Source organism: Lutra lutra, chromosome 1, assembly GCF_902655055.1.
Source record: "Lutra lutra chromosome 1, mLutLut1.2, whole genome shotgun sequence".
In the NCBI taxonomy this organism is placed as follows: Eukaryota; Metazoa; Chordata; class Mammalia; order Carnivora; family Mustelidae; genus Lutra; species Lutra lutra.
Genome location: NC_062278.1, coordinates 69,978,597 through 70,000,564, shown reverse-complemented (window position 1 = coordinate 70,000,564; position 21,968 = coordinate 69,978,597). Strand labels below are relative to the sequence as shown.

The 21,968-nt window shown below is 34.8% G+C and overlaps 1 protein-coding gene and 1 long non-coding RNA gene across 4 annotated transcripts in view; both read left to right on the top strand.

The window, feature by feature from the left end:
• The window catches only part of ATR (ATR serine/threonine kinase), a 98,441-nt gene that overhangs the window by 42,673 nt on the left and 33,800 nt on the right, over positions 1-21,968 (top strand). For all 3 annotated transcript variants that reach the window (XR_007126768.1, XM_047726812.1, XM_047726822.1), the window contains 8 exons: positions 5,376-5,582; positions 6,574-6,687; positions 9,287-9,402; positions 11,419-11,539; positions 12,567-12,704; positions 14,801-15,011; positions 18,083-18,261; positions 21,416-21,580. Coding sequence is in view for 2 of the 3 variants with exons in the window: in XM_047726812.1 (XP_047582768.1) it covers positions 5,376-5,582; positions 6,574-6,687; positions 9,287-9,402; positions 11,419-11,539; positions 12,567-12,704; positions 14,801-15,011; positions 18,083-18,261; positions 21,416-21,580 (1,251 nt within the window). In the remaining variant the exon portion in view is untranslated. The remainder of the gene's footprint in view (positions 1-5,375; positions 5,583-6,573; positions 6,688-9,286; positions 9,403-11,418; positions 11,540-12,566; positions 12,705-14,800; positions 15,012-18,082; positions 18,262-21,415; positions 21,581-21,968) is intronic.
• Positions 18,273-20,168, top strand: LOC125098246 (uncharacterized). Its single transcript, XR_007126770.1, has 2 exons — positions 18,273-19,031; positions 19,242-20,168. It is a non-coding gene; the product is annotated as an uncharacterized LOC125098246 (long non-coding RNA).

Genomic DNA, 21,968 nt, shown 5'->3' with positions numbered 1-21,968 from the left:
ACAAATATTCAAGAATTATATATGAATGTTATATATTCTAATAAAGTAGAAATAATGTAGTTTTTTAATGGGAGAAGAGAAATAATGAGATAAATAAAATAAGCTCAGTAATTGTTGCATCAGCAAAAACTGGGAGTCAAAATAGACCATTTCAAACTGGTAGCAGATATAGAAGGTTAAGTAAGAAAAAAGGACTGGAAACATTAAAAAAGGTATTAGTATAGAGGATACCTTTAGAACAAAAATATCAACTTTTTCCCATACTAAAATAAATTAATTTTTAAAACAAAAGAGAAAAAATAAAATAATTATAATACATACAGTGTTATAAAAATAACAGAATTGAGGCTAAGGATATCAGTCATATTAATAAATGTGAAAGACCTTAAAAGAAAAAAAATTAGTAATTTGACTTACAATGCAAGAACAAATTCTTTGCTATATATGGGACATACATCTAAAAAGGATAATTTAGAAATGTTAAAAATAAAGAGATGAGCAAATTTATAACCAATAAGTTGAAATAATAAGAAAACAGGAATTCTCATTCTGCTACCAGATGATAAAGATTTGAAACCAAAAAGCACTTAATATGACATAAAATGGTCACTTTATAATGGTAAAAGCCATAATTCATGAAGAAGATGCAAAATTCACAAAGAAGATACTACATATATGTATATAGATGTAGATATAGATATAGATATAGATTCTCCTGAATGAGCAACTCCATGGAGACAGAAGGTAGATTAGTGGATTCCTGTGGCTGGGAGGATGGGGGAAATAGGGATTGACCACTATTAGGTACAGTTACCTTTTTGGGTGATAAAAATATTCTGGAATGGGGTGTCTGGATGGCTCAGTGGGTTGAGTGGCTAACTCTTGATTTCAGCTCAGGTCAAGATCTCAGAGTCCTGGGATTGAGCCCCTCAGTTCAGTGGGGAGTCAGCTTCAGGATTCTCTCTCCTGCTGACCCTCCTTTCTTCCTCCCCGCCCCATATGCATGCTCTCTCTCTCTCCTTTCTCTCTCTCTAAAATCAATAAATCAATCTCCAAAAAATGTTTTGGAATTAGAAGTAATGGTTGTGCTTGTATTACACTTTGTAGATATACTAAATACTGATTTGTATACTTTAACAGAGGGAATTTATAGTATGTGAATTAAATTTCAACAAACCTATTTAAGAAAAGACAGCACAGGAAGAAAGTAATAAAAAATAAAAGTGGAGGGCTCCTGGGTGGCTCAGATGGTTAAGTGTCTGCCTTCGCTCAGGTCATGATCCCAGGGTCCTGGGATCAAGTCTTACACCAGGCTCCCTACTCAGTGGGGAGCCTGGTTCTACCTCTGCCTCTCTCTCTCTCTGTGTCAATCATGAGTAAATAAATAAGATCTTTAAAAAATTAAAATAGAAATTAATGATATAGAGAACAAAAAAACTAATAAAAATTTTAGTTCTTTGGAAAACAGCAAAATAGATAAATATCTAACCTAATGAAGAACAAAAAGCAGAGAGCACAAATTTGTAAATAGGAAATGACAAGACAGAAATAACCATTGAAACAAAGGAAATACTTTTTATTTTTTAAGATTTTATTTATTTATTTGACAGATTACAAGTAGGCAGAGAGGCAGGCGGGTGGCGGGTGGTGGGGCGGCAGGCCCTCTGTTGAGCAGAGGGCCTGATGCGGGGCTCGATCCCAGGAGCCTGAGATCATGACTTGTGTTGAAGGCAGAGGCCCAACCCACTGAGCCACCCAGGCGCCCCAGGAAATATTTTTTATTTTTTTTATTTTTTTTTATTTTTTATTTTTTATTTTTTATTTTTTTAAGATTTTATTTATTCATTTGACAGAGAGAGAGATCACAAGCAGGCAGAGTGGCAGGCAGAGAGAGAGGAGGAAGCAGGCTCCCCGAGGAGCAGAGAGCCCGATGTGGGGCTTGATCCCATAACCCTGAGATCATGACCCAAGGTGAAGGCAGAGGCTTTAACCCACTGAGCCACCGAGGTGCCCCAGGAAATATTTTTTAAAATGGCAAACCACTTTATACTCTTCTGTGCAAATATATTTGCAAACTTGGATATTTTCCCTGGAAAATACAGTTTATCAATATTGACTACAGTAGAAAGACTAGTTTCTATAGAAGAATTAGAGAATATTATAAAAGAATTACCTCTAGAGGAAAGCACCATGCCCAGTGGTTGCACAGGGGGATTTTTACCAAATCTTCAAAAAACCAGTTAGTCCAAATGCTGTTTTAAATTATTTTGGAGCATAGTAAATGAAGGAAAACATCCAGTTTTTTCTGAGGAATATTATGTAACAGTGTTTACTAAACTTCATGAAGATAGCACAAATCAGTAAAATTAAATTTCATTATCCACTTAAAAATACTGATACAAAAAATTCTAAGTGAAATATTATCAAACAATTCAGTTCGCATAAGAAAATAATACCTCATGACCAACTGTAATTTATTCCAGGATTGAAAGGATCGTTCTTATTTTGCAGTTCATTAATATAATTCACTATATTCATATGTGTAAGGAGAAAAGTCATACCATTATTTCCATAGATGCTGAAAAAGCCTTTGGTAAACTGTAACATCCACTTCAGATAAAAACACCCAAGAAAATAAGAATTGGTGGATACTACCAATGTAGTATATTATATATGTGTATATATACACATATATAATACATATATGTGTATGTATATATTTGTATACGTGCACACGTACATACACATACTTAATGGGAAAATAAGATGTATTCCCACTAAAGCAAGCTTACTCATTATCTCCACTGTAATTTAACATTGAGCTGAAAGTATCACCCAATGACTTTAGATAAGAATAAGAAGTCAGAGTCATAAAGAATTGGAAAAAATGTAAAAGAATTCTTTTAAGATTATTTATTAATTTATTTTTAAAAGAGAGGGAGAGAATGAGCAGGGGAGGGGCCGAGGGAAAAGCAGACTCCCCACTGAGTAGGGAGCCTGATGTGGGGCTTAATACTAGGACCCTGGACCTGAGCCAAATGCAGATGCTTACCCAGCTGAGCCACTCCATGCCCCTGTAAAAGAATTTCTATTGGCAGATAGGCTAATATACTTGAAAAACTAGGGAATTATCAATAAAACTAACTCAGATAACTAATTCAGTAAGATAGATATAAAGTCAGCATATAAAAAATAATTTTCAGGGCGCCTGGGTGGCTCAGTGGGTTAAGCCACTGCCTTCGGCTCAGGTCATGATCTCGGGGTCCTGGGATCGAGTCCCGCATCGGGTTCTCTGCTCGGCGGAGATCCTGCTTCCCTCTCTCTCTCTCTCTTTCTCTGCCTGCCTCTCCATCTACTTGTGATCTCTCTCTGTCAAATAAATAAATAAAAAATCTTAAAAAAAAAAAAAATTTTTCATATAACAAGCAATAACCAGGTAGAAGATCTTTTGGAAAATCCAACTTATAATAGTACAGAAAAAGATAATATAGGAACAAGCATAATGAGAAATGTATAAACCAATAAAGAAGAACCTTGAAACATTCCTGAAAGACACAAAAATGTAATAGATTTAAACAAATGGAAAGCATCCCATATTTATCTGGTAGGTTGCCTTAGGTATTATAAAGGTTTCAGTTTTCTCTAGATGATTTTATAAATTTAATGCTATCCCAAAGGAATGCCAAGAAATGGCTTCTTTTTTTTAACTACAAAAGTTCATACTAATGTTCATGTGGAAAAATAAACATAATAATAGCTAAGACAACTCTGAGCGGGGAAAGCAACTAACTATGAGGGTTTAGTATCCCTACTAGACAGTAATATACTCTATAGCCTCTATAATTTTAACAGTGTGATTCTGGTGCATGAATAAATAGATCAGTGAGAAAGAAAGTTCAAGTATAGACCTTTATGTAACATATGGACATTTAGGATATGATAAAAATTATATTTCCAATAATTAGAGCAAACAAATTTGTTTTGACAATTGGTTAAGCATTTGGAAAATGATAAAATTGTGTCCATATGTTAGAAAGCCTTTTTAATAGAGGAATTGAACACACACTCATTTTTGGAATTCAGTATTTTTGCTGAAAAAAATGTAACTTAACTGGGGCGCCTGGGTGGCTCAGTGGGTTAAGCCGCTGCCTTCGGCTCAGGTCATGATCCCAGGTCCTGGGTTCAGGCCCCACGTCGGGCTTTCTGCTCAGCAGGGAGCCTGCTTCCTCCTCTCTCTCTGCCTGCCTCTCTGCCTACTTGTGATTTCTCTCTGTCAAATAAATAAATAAAATCTTTAAAAAAAAATGTAACTTAATTGATCTAACCTAGAAGTTGACACATTATTAAGTACATAAGAGATAAGTATGTGAAACATTTAGTGTTTCATAACAAGTATTGCCTTGAACTGAATTTATTTCTGCCAACTAAAGTGATCTTATATTTTCTAGTGTTAGCATGTTAGTAAATGTTTATAATTTCTTGTATTAGTTTTGGTATTTATTCATTACTAGCTAATTTTTAAGTATTTATATCTGAATCTGTAATGTTATTTAAGTTATCGACTATTAAAGACTCTTAATGAGATAAAATGTCTTTTTATTTTTCTGTTGAAATGATTACTCTTGAATCATAGTTTTAACATGGAGTTTGAGATGCTCATGTATGCTTTACTTTTGGTAGAAAGAAAGTAGTATAAATGAAGAAGTTCTAAAGTGTCACACAAATACAATATCTAAATTTCCACTGCCTTGAAAATAGTCTCTTCTTACTTAACAGGTTTCCATTACAGCGTCCTCAGGAAATTGATAAAAAATATTCCTTGAACCAACATTTTGTTTCTCATCACCATGGAACCCTTTTCTTGTTATTTTTTTCTCCTCTGCTGGTTTTATATACACTTCAGTCTGCTTGTTTTAATAATAGCTGTTCCTTGTTGACACTTATTTACTTAAGTATCTATCTCCTCTATCCTTGAAATGTTACCCTGAGATCTTTTTCATTTTCTTGATTACTTTCTTACTTTGTAAATATATTTGTTATTGTACATAACGTATATGATATTTTAATTACTTATTTACGTGTCTGTTTTCCACTTAGACTGGGAACTTGTTGGGAGAAGTCTGTGTGTTATTTATTTTTGTATACTAATATAATAATACTCAGTAATTGTTTAGTGGATTAAGGATTAAAACTTTCTAAAATAATGATTATAATCCTACAGAATGTATTGTGAACTATATTATGTGAACTCTGCTGATATAGGAATTTAATTTTGTCAATGTTTATGTCATATATTCCTTAATATTTTAAGCTTTCTAGTTAAGAAAATATACTAGTTTATAGAAATTACGTAAAAATTTTCTTTCTGCTTTCAGGAAAAACTGATAAAATATGCAACAGATAGTGAAACAGTGGAACCTGTTATCTCACAGTTGGTGACAGTGCTTTTGAAAGGTTGCCAAGATGCAAACTCTCAAGCTCGGTTGCTCTGTGGAGAATGTTTAGGGGAATTGGGGGCGATAGATCCAGGTCGACTAGATTTCTCAACAACTGAAAGCCAAGGAAAAGATTTTACATTTGTGGTAAGTAATGGTAATTTGGAATGACAAGAAGAGTTCTCTGTCCTATTTGAATTTCTATATTTCGTTTACAAAGAATTCTTCAGGTTATCCTCAGTGGCAACATGATCTAAACTAGACAATTTAGGTAACTTCAGAGTTTATTCCTTAATACTATGTGCCAGGATCTAGTGCTAAAAACAATAAAGCTAGAGTCCAGACTAGTGTGTTGTGTTCTTTTTAAAAGCTTCCCAACCTAATGATGACAAATAGTTAAAACCTAATTAATTAAAAAAAAACCTAATTAATTATTTAAATACTACTATTTCAACACTATTGCTAAGTATTTTCATTGCAAACTAATTTCTCAGGGTGTCATAATAGTGAATGTATAGAAAAGTTTCCATGGTCAAATATGTTTAAGTAATCCTGTAAAACAAAATCAAACAGAACATCTACTATATCATTTAATGTATGCACTATGCACATCCAAGAGGAGGGTATGGTAAAATTACTTCTTGGAGTGTCTCAAATGACCAGGCTTCTATAGCATGCAATTTAGGAAATGCTATATATGCAATTTTCTTTTTAAAGGTTAAAAAAAAGAAAAATGAGGGGCAATTGGCTGGTTTAGTCAGAAGATCATGTGACTGACTCTTGATCTCAGGGTCATGAGTTTGAACCCCACATTGAGTGTAGAGATTACTTAAAAATAAAATCTTCAGCAATAGCAGCAACAGAATAAAACAAAAAAGTGAAACTTGTTGGAGCTATACAAGAGTCGATTGATTCTAATACTCTTTATAAATAGCCTAAAAAGCCTTAAGTTTGGTTTCTTGGGTACAGATTATGTCTTAGACTTGATATCAAACCTAGTTTAAACTTTAGTGTCCTTTCTTTTTTTGAGTTAATTTCACTTAGGTAATTAAGTAAATTAGGTAAATTTAACCAAGTAAGGCACAGTACAGATTAAAAAAATTTATACACTTTATCCATGTTTTTTCTTTTTTTTGAGACTGGAGTAGAAGATTCAAGCTTCGCCTTTGGATTATTGATGGAACTAACAAGAGCTTACCTCGCATATGCAGATAATAGCCGGGCTCAAGATTCAGCTGCTTACGCCATTCAGGTAAGAGTATGTATGGTCAGTACTGGCTTTGTGTTACTGAATTCTAGTAAGAAAGTTGTAAATCTGTATGTTGAAAACTTATTTTTGTAAACTATCATTATCAGAGTTCATAATGAGCATAATAGAAGCTCATGACAAAATTTCGGAGTATAGAAATGTACTCTCTTGACAGATCATTATAGATATTTTGGAAAATTTTCAGAGTATTTAACAAATATATTTGTCTTTTCCACCACACAAGGAGATCATACTACTTACGATGTTCTGTAACTTGATTTTCTTTTGTATTCCATAGTCTGTCTTGGGTAATTTTCCATTTCAGTACATAGGTCTCTAATTTATTCTTTTCAATAACTTAATATTCAATATGGATGTACCATAATTTGTTTAAGAAATTTATTTAACATACTTAAGATGTATTCAGGTTTTTTGCTTTTATAAGAAATATGTCAGAGAACGTACATATATTTCTGAGTACTTGAATGAATATAGCAATAATATAAATGTCTAGAAGTTAAAATATGTCACAGAGCAAGTACAGAATTTACATTTGATAAATTTTATCAAAAAAAATATCACCAGTTTATACTTCTTTGAAAAACCGGCCTTTTTCAGAATTTTAAATCTTTATCAAGTGACAGATGAAAAAATAGTACCATTTTACTTGAATAGCATTTAATTATGAGAGAGGTATATCATTCTTTATATATTTATTGCTTTTTTTGGCGAATTTTCTCTAGATGATCTTTGCCTGTTCTCTTGGTATAGATTTAATTTTTATTACTATTTATTATACTTATTTGTATATAGTAGAAATTAACCCTTCGTAAATCATACATGTAGTAAATATTTCTCCAGTTTGGCTTTTTTGCCCTTTTTCATGATTTTTTTTCAAAAATCTATGTGTTTAAAAAAATTTTGTTTTGTTTTGATAGATATTCAGGTCTGGAATTCATGGTTATTGGTTTGAGTTTCAGATATAAATTTGGAGTTATTCATTATAGAGATAGTATTTAAAATTATGATCCTGGATAAAATGATCAAGAGAGGGAGTACAGGTAAAAAGATTCTAGTAATTGAGCTCTGGGCATTGAGAGAGCAGTGAGAAAAGGAGGGAACAGGTAAGAAAACTGAGAAGGAGCTGCCAGTAAGGTAGGAAAATGTGGTGTTCCAAAGACAGAAAGTGTCTTTAAGGGAGAGTGGAAGAATGAAATAGTACCTGGAAAGAAAAGAGGAGTGAAGATAGGAAAAATAATAGTATGCTTACATGTAAATCATATAATTCAGCGGAGAGGAGAATAGATGATGTAGGAAAGAATTGATGTAATACTACTTTTAATAGGAAGATGTGGAATATAGTGTGCAAGTGGGGGGTAGCCTTAATTAAAAACAAAAGCAATTCATCTGTAGTAAGAGGAGAGAAAGCATATGGGCACTGATACTGATAATGCCAGTCTGGGGAGATATGTAGGTGGAAGTTATGGAAGTCTCTTTGGATCACATCTGTTTTTTCAATGAAATATGAAGCAAGGTCTACAATTGTTAAGTATATTGGTCTTTTTAAGAGTATAAATGGTCCCCTCCAAAAAGAGAGAGAATTACTGATCTACATAAGAGGGTTTGTTATTAACTAGAGTGACTTTGCCCCATGAAAAAAAATCTGGCTTCAAACAATTTTATTAATATTTTAAAGTAAAATGAAAATGGGTTCTGGATATTTTTGTATTTGAACTTTTCAGATACTTCCTTACTTTTACTAAAAAATACTAAATATAAGTATGAAGTATGTGTTCAGACAGTGCTTATATTTATAAATATTAGAAATACATCTATTGCATATGGTCATGGTCATGTGCAGTGGAATTGGAAAGAAAGAGTAATTTGGTGATAAAAGATATAATACCCTAACATGTTTGTCTTTTTTTGAATATTAATACTAGTGGCAAAGATCTTTTCATTTATTAATATTTTATTTTACTATTTTCACGAAAGTAAAATAAAACCATTTAATTTGGGGGCCTGAATAGTAAATTGGTCTTTAACATTTCCATGCTCTTTTCACAGTTTCTTTTTTAAGTAAACTCTACTCCCAACATGGGGCTTGAACTCTGAGATCAAGAGTTCCATGTTCTTCCTGCTGAGCTAGCCAGGCACCCCTTCTTTTCACAATTTTAAGCTCAGTATTTTATACATAGAATTTGAGATATCTTGAATTTTTTAAAACTATTTTGGATTTGTAGTTGCTTTCATTAAAATTCAGAAAAGATCAAATTCAAAGAATTATACTGCTGCAAATATGGATAATTTCACATTTTTCTCCAAATAGCTCTTAATCTTATATTACAGTACATATTATATGTATAGAACATAAACTACCTTCATGTTCAAGTAGTGCATAGTCACAGCTCTGTGACCTTAAGTAAGTCACCTAAATGGTTTTAAGCATTAAATAGATGTCCTAAGCAAGTTCACAACTCCAAAATTTTAAATTCTATGTATTTAAAAATTATTTTTGTAGCCATTATGAATAGAATATTGATGAGTATAAAGATTTATCTGCTTCATTATAGATTTACAAATGTAAAATATGTATTTGTAGGAGTTACTTTCTATTTATGACTGTAGAGAGATGCAGACTGATGGCCCCGGTCACCAGTTGTGGAGGAGATTTCCTGAGCATGTTCGGGAAATCCTGGAACCTCATCTAAATACTAGGTCTGTAAACTCAATAATTTTATAAAATTATTTTTAACTTGATAAAATTAATGTCATTTTTTTAAAAAGATGTATTTATTTATTTTAGAGAGAGCAAGAGAGCATGCATGTGTGAGAGTTGCGGGGAGAGGCAGAGAGAGAGGGAGAGAGAATCTTCAACCAGACTCCCCACTCAGCACAGAGCCCAGTATGGGGCCCAGTCCCATGACGCATAAGACTATGACCTGAGCTGAAACCAAGAGTCACACACAACCAACTGAGCCACTTAGGTGCCCCATAAAATTAATGTTATTTTTGAGATAATTTTTTAGCATTGAAGGTATTTTCAGTAGTCCAGTATGTATTTTCTACTGTGACTATGCCTATAATGTCAAAGTGAAAAGTACAGTCTGCTCATTGGTTAAATTCTGTAATTTTAAGTATTTAGATGAATTTATTAAAGCTATAAAAAGATTGATTTTTTTAAATTCGGTCAGTAATACTTTGAAAGAATCCATTTTAAATTGAATATGAGTTTAATAAGCTTTTGATAGGCATAATTAATAAAGAAATTTAAGAGTTTAAAGCTAGTTCCAAAGCCATTAGTAACCCCAACTACAGAGTAGAAATTTCAACTCTCCATTTCTCTTCATGAAGCTATTTTCTCCCTCTTCTTTAAAAAAAATGTACTGGCCCATTTTTTCTTTAAAAAAAAAAAAAGTATATTCTAATTTCTTTTTTAATTTTAATAATTTTGTTAGGACTGATTGAAATCTGGACACCTGGGTGGCTTAGTGGGTTAAGCATCTGCCTTTGGCTCAGGTCATGATCCCAGGACTGAGTCCCACATTGGGCTGCTTGCTCAGCAGGGAGACTGCTACTCACTCTGCCTGCCCACTCCCCCTGCTTGTACCTTCTCTCTCTCTCTCTCTCTCTCTCTCTCTCTGACAAATAAAATCTTAAAAAGAAAAGACTGATTGAAATCTATAGAATTATAAATTATTTTTAATTAGAAACTATGAAGTACACTAGGTCACATACTTATTAGATATGTGACCTTGGGAAAATTACTTCTTTGAGCCCTGGTATAGTCCTAGCCTTGTAGTAAATTCTTTATAAAAGACCTTAAGTTTGGATACTTACTTGGTAGATATCTCTTTATATTTAGACACCTTTTAAATTTAGAACGTTTTATGTGTAGAAAACAGATGGGTACAGCTGATAAAGACAGTGGGGCAATGGAGTAGGTAGAGAATATTAACAAGAGAGTTCTTATTAAATGAAATGAAAGGCCTTATGAAATGAAGGACCATGAAGACCACGCTGGTTAAGAAAAGTAATGAAAGAAAAGTACAGATTAAGAGAATTTAACAAGGTCAAGGGACAGAACATCTCAGTGACAGAGAGTCAATGTGCTTGTATAACTGGGTGAAAGAACTAGAAATTTTGGAAGCTAGGGCTATAGAGTAAGATATCTAAGTAGTTCATTTTGGAAGTGAAGAAATTTTTTTTGTATTGGCAAGAGAGTCCTGATAAAGAAATAGAAGAGAAAATCATTGAGAAGTTTTGAGTTTGATTAGTTGGTCCCGCCAGCCATTAAAGTCACTTGGGATGGTAAGACTTAGGGAGGAAAGGAAACACAGAGATGTACTAAAGTTATCAGTGAGTTTGATAATCAGCGAGTTTAATAGATGCCCATCATAAGGAGTAGAGAATGATATGCCTGGGAGGCTTGAACCTCAGAGGAACGAGTCTTTCTTACACAGAATGGAGTTGGAAGGATCAGAAAGGAGCACTGAGGAAGAGGAGGAGGCAGACTCAAATCCTTTAAAGTACTTGGGGTATGCAGGAGTGACTTTCCACCCCATTATTAACAAGGAAATCGGAAGAGTAGTGTCTTTAACCATATTTTAGTAAAGCAAGGCAGTAGTGGGGTAGTCAGTGAAGGAGTTGATGTAGTTCTTTGTATGTTTTATACTAAAATTCTAAACAGATGGATATATGTGTATTTTAATCAACAAATTTTCGAAATTACAGGTATAAGAGTTCTCAGAAGTCAACAGATTGGTCTGGAGTAAAGAAGCCAATTTACTTGAGTAAATTAGGTAATAACTTTGCAGAATGGTCAGCATCTTGGGCAGGTTATCTCATAACAAAGGTAAGATAACTGTTCAGAATTAGTTAAATGAACAGAAATGTTACAGGAAACCAGAACATCTATCTGAATGTCTGGCATAAATAGCAGGCATTGAAATATGTGTGCTGGTAGTGGTAGAAATTTCTATAGAAACCATTTACTAATAGTAACAATTTCTGTATTGTTACTAGTTTCTGGGTAAGAGGGTAATTATTTTATCAGGCAAATAGTTATGGTCTTGGCAAAATTTCTATTACATTATGTCTGTTCATTTTGCATCGTGAAATGATACTGTTTAAAAAATGACCAACTGAGTCACACAGGCACTCTAAGTTTCTTGTATTTTTATGAATATACTGAAAATATATTATGTGAAATGTAGAATACCATTAGATTAATTACTTCCAGATATGGAATCTTTGATTTAGTTTCTTTTTTTGTTGTTGTTGTATTTTAAGTGAAGTGTTTATATTTGAGAAGGAAAAAATCTTTAAATTTAAAAAGAGAACAGTAATGTTGGCAAATCTAACATTAAATCGTAAATATAAAATTTGACTCTAATCCCAAGTAATTTAGTTTTCTATTTCTTTCATTTTTTTTCCTATAGTTAATTACTGTTCATAACTTATTAAAAATGTGAGTCTATACTTTATGTACTGGCCCAGAGTACACATTTTGGTTACTTTACTCATCTGTGTGCTCAGGGAGTTAGTACACAAAATTTAATGTTAGCTAAGTAAAAGGTACTGTAATTAGGGAGGTTAATCTGTAACAAAACATGATGCGTCCAAAAATTAACTAAAGGGGGAAGGCCATTTATGTTGAGGTGATTGACATTGCCTTTAGGGGTCACAGCAGTTCAGGCATTTTGAGATATTTAGAGTGACCAGAGAGTTGGTGATCTGACATCCTCTTGCATGAGTGTGCGTTGCCCCTCTTCATACAAGAATACCCACTCTGCAATGATAAATTATCTTGTGTGTGTTTTTTTTTTTTTTACACTAATCAATAGAGTAAAATTACTATCCTAAACCATTTGGATTTACAGGTTCGGCATGATCTTGCCAGTAAAATCTTCACCTGTTGTAGCATTATGATGAAACATGATTTCAAGGTGACCATCTATCTTCTTCCACATATTCTAGTGTATGTCTTGTTGGGTTGTAATCAGGAAGATCGGCAAGAGGTGAGAGATACCATTTTTATTTGATTTCTGTTCGTCCAAACATTTGTCCACTAGTAATTAGCATTAGAAAAGCTAAATGTGGGGCGCCTGGGTGGCTCAGTGGGTTAAAGCCTCTGCCTCTGCTCAGGTCATGATCTCAGGGTCCTGGGATCGAGCCCCACATTGGGCTCTCTGCTCAGCAGGGAGCCTGTTTCCCCCTCTTTCTCTGCCTCCTTCTCTGCCTACTAGTGATCTCTGTCTGTCAAATAAATGAATAAAATCTTAAAAAAAAAAAGAAAAAGAAAAGCTAAATGTTAGGAAATACAGATCAGTATATGGCTGGCTGTATATATACATGTCTCATTCTTAAAAATCTTTTTAACCTTTTATTTATTTAATAATTAGTTTAGAAAATTAGAAAATGTATATTATATATGCCCAAATATATATAGAACTTTCTGAAATAAAGAATACATAAGAAATTACTGATAGTGGTTTTTCCTGGTGAATAGTACTATGGATTAGGATAGGGGAAGGAGGGGCACCTGAGTGGTTCGGTGGGTTAAGCCTCTGCCTTTGGCTCAGGTCATGATCCTAGGGTCCTGGAATTGAGCTCAGGGGGGAGCCTATGTGTCTCCCCCCCTCCCCCCCCCCCCCCCGCTGCCTGCCTCATTACCTACTTGTGATCTCTCTCTCTCTCTCTCTCTCTGTCAAATAAATAAATAAAATCTTTAAAAAAAAAAAAAAGGATAGGGGAGGGAGAATATTTTACTTTTTGTTTTACTGTACTTTGTAAAGTTTCTTTTTTTAATCACATACATATAACATTTCTTTTTAAAAAATAGTTTTTTTTTCCCCAGATTTATTTACTTATTTGACGGGGAGAGAGAAAATAGGATTAGGGGGAAGGGCAGGGGGAAGGGTGCCCAACACAGGGCTGAGTGCAGAGCCCAACGCAGGGCTCGATCCCATGACCCTCAGATTATGACCTGTGCCAAAAGGATCAAGAGTTGGATGCTTAACCAATGGAGCCACCCAGGTGCCCCCCAAAATGATTATTTTTAATAGCATAAGTAGCATATTACTATGTTCTTAATGTAAATATTTGAATTATACAAATGAAAGTGTACCCTTTGACTACCATCCTTGATCTCATATCTCCAGAGATCATCATTGATACTAATTCGAAATGTATATTTTCAGGGGCGCTTGGGTGGCTCAGTTGGTTAAGCATCTGCCTTCAGCTCAGATCACAATCCCAGGATCCTGGGATGGCACCCCGCCCACATCAGGCTCCCTGCTTGGCAGGGAGCCTGCTTCTCCCTCTCCTGCTGATCCCCCTGCTTGTACACTCTCTCTGTGTCAAATAAATAAATACGATCTTAAAAAAATTTTTTTTGGATGTGTAGATATTTTCTTTTTTTTTTTCTTTTCAAATTAATGTAGTTTGTTTGTTTTTAAGATTTATTTATTTATCAGAGAGAGAAAGAGAGAGCGCACACACACAGGCAGAGTGGCAGGCAGAAGCAGAGAGAGAAACAGGCTCCTGCTGAGCATGGAGCCCAATGCTGGACTCGATCCCAGGACCCTGGGATCATGACCCGAGCCGAAGGCAACAGTTTAACCCACTGAGCCACCCAGGCATCCCATTGTGTAGATATTTTCAAACCTTTTTATTTTTTAATGCAGTTCGTTCTGTTTAAGTTTTTTGATGATATCATTGTAGGTATTTTGCAACTTGCCATTTTTTAAATATATATTTATTGAGCCAACTTTTTTTTATTAATGCTGTATAATATAATCCTTCCATTTTGTAGTTGTACTGTAGTTTAACTATTGCCATAATAATAATTATTTCCAATGTTTTTGTCCTCACAATGCCATTGTATGCATTATGGTGATTCTTACTTGTGAAAGCATTTGTGTGTGTGTGTTTAAGATGTATTTCAAAAAAGAGAACTGTTGGTTTATATGGTATTGTACATTTAAAATTTTATTAGAGACTAAATTCATCTCTTCTGCTTATAGTTGCCTTAGAATGCTTGGTCTCACATGTAAGATAATAGCAAAATGATACTACATGATACATTATTAACCATAAAATGAGTTCTTCTTAGGTTTATGCAGAAATTATGGCAGTTCTAAAGCATGATGATCAACATACCATAAGTACCCAAGACAGTGCATCTGATCTGTGTCAGCTCAGTACACAAACTGTGTTCTCCATGCTTGACCATCTCACACAGTGGGCAAGGCACAAATTTCAGGCACTGAAGGCAGAGAAATTTCCTCAAAGCAAATCCAACAGAGATAAATTAGACTCAGTAGGTGAGTCATAACTTGTGTTTATTTTCTTCTCTTAATTATTAACCAGTTAGCTACTTCCTGTATCAGTTCTGTAATTTAAGCATTAGCTTTTTAAAAGACCTATGTTTGTTTTCCTGCATATTTCCCCCTACCCCGTGAGGTAGCCCTTTCACTGAGAAAAAAACAGAATTTATAGTCAGAAAACTTCTCTTTAAATTCTACTCTCACTACCTTAGGCAAGACAGATGCCTAATTTTTCTTTGTATAACACAGGATTACTATTATTTCCCTTAGAGGACTGAGGATTAAATGAGATGCTGAATATATAAATTGTAAAATGTGAAATAAATGACATGTTAATATTGTTAATAACTGACCCCTCACTGCTAAACTGTTTACTCCATGTCTCCTCAGTGTACTGTGTGTATTTACTGTGTTCCCTCAGTTTACTGTGTATACACATATCTAAACACTCATGCGTATACATACATATATATGTAGTAAAGTATTCTTTATCCTTTTTCACTTATGAGATACTCTGTGATTTTTTTCACAGGTGAGTTTTAAATTTCAGAAGAGCTGTTAATTTCATTTCATGACCTATTCTTTTCTTCTACTTTCTATTCATTTCATTTTTTTGTTTTTCCTGTCTCTGGTAGTGTTTGATATCCAGAGGTCTCTCCAAATATGCTTAATACACGTTACAGCTTACACCCTGCTATACCAAATATATGCAGTTTTTTTCCTGTGACATTACAACTCCCACTAAGGTGACTAAAAGTGGAATCTTATTAGAATTAAAAATGCCCCCAGGATAGAAGCATTTAATGAGCAGAATCATTATCATTCTGCTTCTGTATATCTCAGCTATTTGAAAGGAAATCACATGTTTTGCCACCTAGACTTTGAGAGTAATTGAAAAATTGACTGTTTAACAGTCCTTAAAGAGACCTTCACTTATGGAGTTCTCAGTTTGTGTCTCCCTCTTGTCCATATATGTGAGGAAAACACATACAGTCCTATTGTTAAGCACAATCGCTTATTTTTATAAGTTTTTGGACTTGCAAACAAGTATCTGGGGGATTGTTTTCCTGAGGACTGTGGCTAATTATTAATATGTTTTCCATTGATTTAACAATTTGATGTTTATTCCTATTTCTGCCTGTGTAAATGGTTCTATAAAACCAAATACAGGGGCGCCTGGGTGGCTCAGTGGGTTAAGCCACTGCCTTCAGCTCAGGTCATGATCTCAGCGTCCTGGGATCGAGCCCCGCATCAGGCTCTCTGCTCAGCGGGGATCCTGCTTCCTCCTCTCCATCTGCCTGCCTCTCTGCCTACTTACAATCTCTCTCTCTATGTCAAATAAATAAATACAAATATTTTTAAAATAAATAAATAAATAAAACCAAATACAACCTCTGTTGCTACTAACATTAACATTACAAGGGAAATACACTAGCTTTTAAGAATAACATTTGTAATGGTTCAAAAATAAAATATTTTTAACATTTCTCATACTTTGATCTATAAATTTTGATTGAATCAAGGACTTGTTTTAAATATAATCGCTTTTAAATTTACCATCTTGATTATTTAAAATTTGAAGAAACTTATTTCTGTTTCCTGTTCTCTACATACTGTTATGAATTGCTACTAAAATTTATAAGTTTTAAATAAGAATTCATAAATTGGACTGTCCTCATTTTGAAGCTTCCAATTTAAGTCTTTTCTTAGATTCTTGAAAATAAAGTACCCTAAGGTATTCATGATTTTACTTCAATGGCACTTCTACTTTGAATTTTCATTAAAACAGTTGTATTGTTTATGTGGCAACAGAGGAAAAAAGTAGATTGTTAGCAATTCTAAACTTTAAAAAGAAGCTCTTCTGGGGCGCCTGGGTGGCTCAGTGGGTTAAGCTGCTGCCTTCGGCTCAGGTCATGATCCCAGGTCCTGGGTTCAAGCCCCACATCGGGCTTTCTGCTCAGCAGGGAGCCTGCTTCCTCCTCTCTCTCTGCCTGCCTCTCTGCCTACTTGTGATTTCTCTCTGTCAAATAAATAAATAAAATCTTTAAAAAAAAAAAAAAAGAAGCTCTTCTGTAATTCTGCTTTTTCTCTACTGTTATACTCTATCAGTGTTCTTACAATTATCATTAATAAATCATCTTTGTATCTGTTATGTCATCTTTGGGTCTTTTCAACATTTAATACAGATTTACTCTTTTTTTTAGTTTGTTTTTTTTTTTTTTAAATTTTACTTAAATTTCAGTTACTTAACACACAGTGTAATATTAGTTTCAGGTGTACAATATAGTGATTCAGCACTTCCATATATCACCCAGTACTCATCACAAGTGCACTTCTTAGCTCCCATCATCTATTTCACCCATCCCTCAAGCCACATCTCCTCTGGTAACCATCAGTCTGTGCTCTAAAGAGTCTGTTTCTTGGGGCACCTGGGTGGCTCAGCAGGTTAAAGCCTCTGCCTTCAGCTCGGGTCATGATCCCAGGGTCCTGGGATCGAGCCCCACATTGGGCTCTCTGCTCAGCAGGGAGCCTGCTTCCCTCCTCTCTCTCTGCCTGCCTCTCTGTCTACTTGTGATCTCTCTCTCTGTCAAATAAATAAATTAAAAAAAAAAAAAGAGTGTTTCTTGGTCTGCTTCTCTCTTTTTTTTCCCCTTTTGTTCATTCATTTCTTAAATTCCACATATGAGTGAAATGATATGGTATAATACAGATTTACTTTAATCCTTACAACAACATTGTAAGGAATGCAGGACAATATTCATATTTCCCTTTTATATATGAGGAAACAAGCTCAAGTAAGTTAAATATCTCCAAGTAAGGTGAGTGATAATGGTGGAGTTGGAGCAGGAATGATCTGAATAATCCTCTGGTAGTTACATTCTAAGTATGAAACTCTAATATATTTAGATGAATTTATTTAGTGAACTAAATTGAATTTCAGTAAATTAGAATTTAAATGTATTTAAGTAATTATTGTATTTACTGTATTTAAATGTATGTGTAAATTGACACTCTTAAAATTTCATTTTATAAGTGTTTAATCACTCAATTGTCTTTTTATAATCTAGTATCTACTGCGGATTATGAAGACTATCAGAGTGTAACTCGTTTTCTAGACCTCATACCTCAGGATACCCTGGCAGTAGCTTCCTTTCGCTCCAAAGCATATACACGAGCTGTAATGCACTTTGAATCATTTATTACAGAAAAGAAACAAAATATTCAAGAGCATCTTGGATTTTTACAGGTTTGAAATTAATACAGTAAATTTAATGATATTTAATATTTCCAGTCTTTTTTGTTTATGTTGTTCATTTTATTGAGTGTTTTAGATGCTGTGCTAGCTACTAGATATTTATGAGCACTTTAGAAGCTTACAGATTAGTGGCGAGAGATAAACATCAATTTGGTGTTGGGTGATATAGCTGTTGTCCTCAGGAAGGGCACTTAGGTTATCCTCTGTTGGGATAGGGTGGGAGATGGGACTGAGCAAGAGGTCAGTATGGGCTTCTTGGAGACAATGTCTAAGCTGGGTCTCAAAGAATGGATGGTAGATAGGTAAAAGAAGGAGGTAAGATATTTCAGAGGCATCTGTTTGGAGTTGGGAAAAAACGTGGTTTGGGCTAAAGAGTAAAATGTCAGTTTGGTAATGGCAGAGGAAAGATAAAGATTTGGGCAGAGGAAAGATACAACATAGAAGATTTTTAAATTGTCCAAAATTCTTAGAGGATTTTAACCAGGGAAGTGCTATGGTCAAAATGGTATTTTAGCTAAATGACTATGACAGTCATGGAGGGAAGGTTTGAAATAGCAATGATGCAAGGGAAGCAGGCCACTGTTATTCTTAGGAGATATGTGGCCCTGAATTTGGGGTGGGTGGGAAGGGGGATGTTCTGGTTGTAACAGGAATTGGGCATGACAGTGCTAGTGAAATAATGGTTTAGGTGATAATATTTTGATTGTGTAGGGAAGGAAAAAAAGGGGAAGGTGGGGCTAATACAGGGGATTAGATAAGAGGTCAAAATTGGGGGGCGCCTGGGTGGCTCAGTGGGTTAAGCCGCTGCCTTCGGCTCAGGTCATGATCTCGGGGTCCTGGGATCGAGCCCTGCATCGGGCTCTCTGCTCAGCAGGGAGCCTGCTTCCTCCTCTCTCTCTGCCTGTCTCTCTGCCTACTTGTGATCTCTCTCTGTCAAATAAATAAATAAAATCTTAAAAAAAAAAAAAAAGGTCAAAATTGGTAGACTTTTTTAAAGTCAAAAACACAGAGTAGTGAGAAACGGAAAAATTAGTAGCTTATAGTCTTTTTTTTTAAGTTTTCATTATTCATTTATGTAATCTCTACACCCAACGTGGGGCTCAAACTCATAATCCTGAGATCAAGAGTTTCATGCTCCTCCTACTGTGCCAGCTAAGCACCCCCGTAGCTTGTAGTCTTGGGATGAATATTAGCCTTCTCCTGTCTTTATTTTTCTTCTTGCCTAGCTTTGAGCCTATTGTTCTTTATTAAAATCATTCCCTTACAAAGATGTTCATCCTTATCTTTCTTAATCTGTGTGATACTTACTTTGTAAAATACTGTCCTTGGATAAACTTACCCATCTGTCTTGCCAGTGTCTTGCATTTAAGCAGTTGAACATTGCTGGAGAGACATCACAGTGGATTTTTAACTGCTTTTACTTTAAGTTTGTAATCTGTGACCTCAGCGGGACTCTTTAATACTGCCTTCAGTCCATCTATGTTTCTCTAGTAAGCCTACCTTCCAGCTCTTCAGGATGACCATTTTTTCTCCTTTCTCAGCTTCTATCTACCTCACTCACTCTCAGCTAGTAGTCTTGTTTTATCATCATTGAGAAAATAGAAGCTAGATGTCCACCAAATTTGAAAATACACTGACTTTTGCACCATATCCTTTTTTCTTTTCTTATGTTATTCCTAAGGAAGGATCCTTTCCTGTCAAAATTCAGTCTTTCTGTTTATGTTCTTGATTTCAGTCCTTCAATATTCCTGCTTCCTCTAGTATCAGTAATTTATCTTCCTTAACTGCAGTATATAGACATACTCTTGTATCTTCCACCTTAATTTTAATAATTCCCTTGGTCATACATTCTCCTTCAGATACTGTCCATCTCTCTGTCTCCCTTTATAGCCAGTTTTTTTTTTTTTTAAAGATTTTATTTATTTGACAGAGAGAAATCACAAGTAAGCAGAGAGGCAGGGAGAGAGAGAGGAGGAAGCAGGCTCCCTGCTGAGCAGAAAGCCCGATGTGGGGCTCGAACCCAGGACCTGGGATCATGACCTGAGCCGAAGGCAGCGGCTTAACCCACTGAGCCACCCAGGTGCCCCTATAGCCAGTTTTAAAAGAACTGTTTCTGTTCTCTGTATTCACTTTACTTCCCATTCATTGACGATTTCAACAAGACTTTTTTCTCCATTCCATTGATACTGCTCTTGCTAAGAAAATCGGTTGCCTCCATGTTACCAAATCCAGTAAATGTTTCCCATTTCTCATTTTCTTAATCTCACAGAATCATTTGACCATTCCTTTATCATTAAGACATTTGTTTTTGGGGCGCCTGCGTGGCTCAGTGGGTTAAAGCCTCTGCCTTAGGCTTGGGTCATGATCTCAGGGTCCTGGGATCGAGCCCCGCATCGGGCTCTCTGCTCAGCAGGGAGCCTGCTTCCCCCCTCTCTCTCTGCCTGCCTCTCTGCCTACTTGTGGTCTCTCTCTCTCTGTCAAATAAATAAATACAATATTTAAAAAAAAAAAGATGTTTGCTTTTATTTCATGGCTTCTGGGATATCACATTGTCCAGCTTCCTGTAAACTAGCCTGGTTTCTCTTCTCAGTTTCATTTGTTCGTTCTTCCTCTATGAATATGGAAGCACTCCAGTTTTCTTCCCTTCCCCTGTTTTCTCCTCCCTCACCCTGTTCATTCACTAAATCATGCCCTTTTCCGAGTCTTTAAAGAACATCTTTGTACTAATTGCTGCCAAATTTTTATCTTGAACCTGAATATCTCCATCAAACTCAGATTTGAGGCATCTCTATATCAATATATTAAAATATTTACTTAAAAATTTTGTAACACTTATAAACTTTATTCAACAGAATTTATCATAAGTTGGATTAAAGAGAGTTCAGGACCTTGTTCTTTATAACTCATCAGTAACAAATACTAATGTAGATTTGCATTTAAGTAGAACAAAGGTGTTAAAATAATAGGATGCCTGGAAATAGGTTTTTTGTAAGTTTATCGTGAAATCTGCCTTGAAACAAATACTGTTGTTTTGAGAAAAATTCTCATATGCTCTTTTCTCATAAACTGGTCATCTTAATAGTTTTATTTCTAGTTGTGTTTTTTTCTTCCTCTTATTTAATTGTTTTGTTATGGTTGAACAAAGAAATTGTACGCTGCTATGCATGAACCAGATGGAGTAGCTGGAGTAAGCGCAATTCGAAAGGCAGAACCATCTCTGAAAGAACAGATCCTTGAACATGAAAGCATTGGCTTACTGAGGGATGCTACTGCTTGTTATGACAGGGCTATTCAGCTAGAACCAGACCAGGTAAGATAATAAACGAAAGGCAACATAATGAAAAGGCCCTGAACTAGGAACTCTGGAAATCTTTGTTTCAGTACTGTCTCTGTTAGTGTCACAGTGTGTCTAGAAAATAGTTAATCATCTCTGAGCTTGAGTTTCCTGATTCATAAAATCAGAGATATGAGATGATCTCAGTAATCCCTTCAATGCCAAGTTTCTGTGACCTTAGAAAATCCCCCAAATGAATGAGGTTTGTTGAGGATTATATTTGTATTAAGCTGTGTGTCCAGTTACTCAAATGTGTGCAATTTTAGCATGCAATAAAAAGTATAACACGTATGTCAATTTTTTAATAATAATTGTGATTCTCTACAGCCTAGGAAGCATTTTCACATTTCATATACCCCCTACT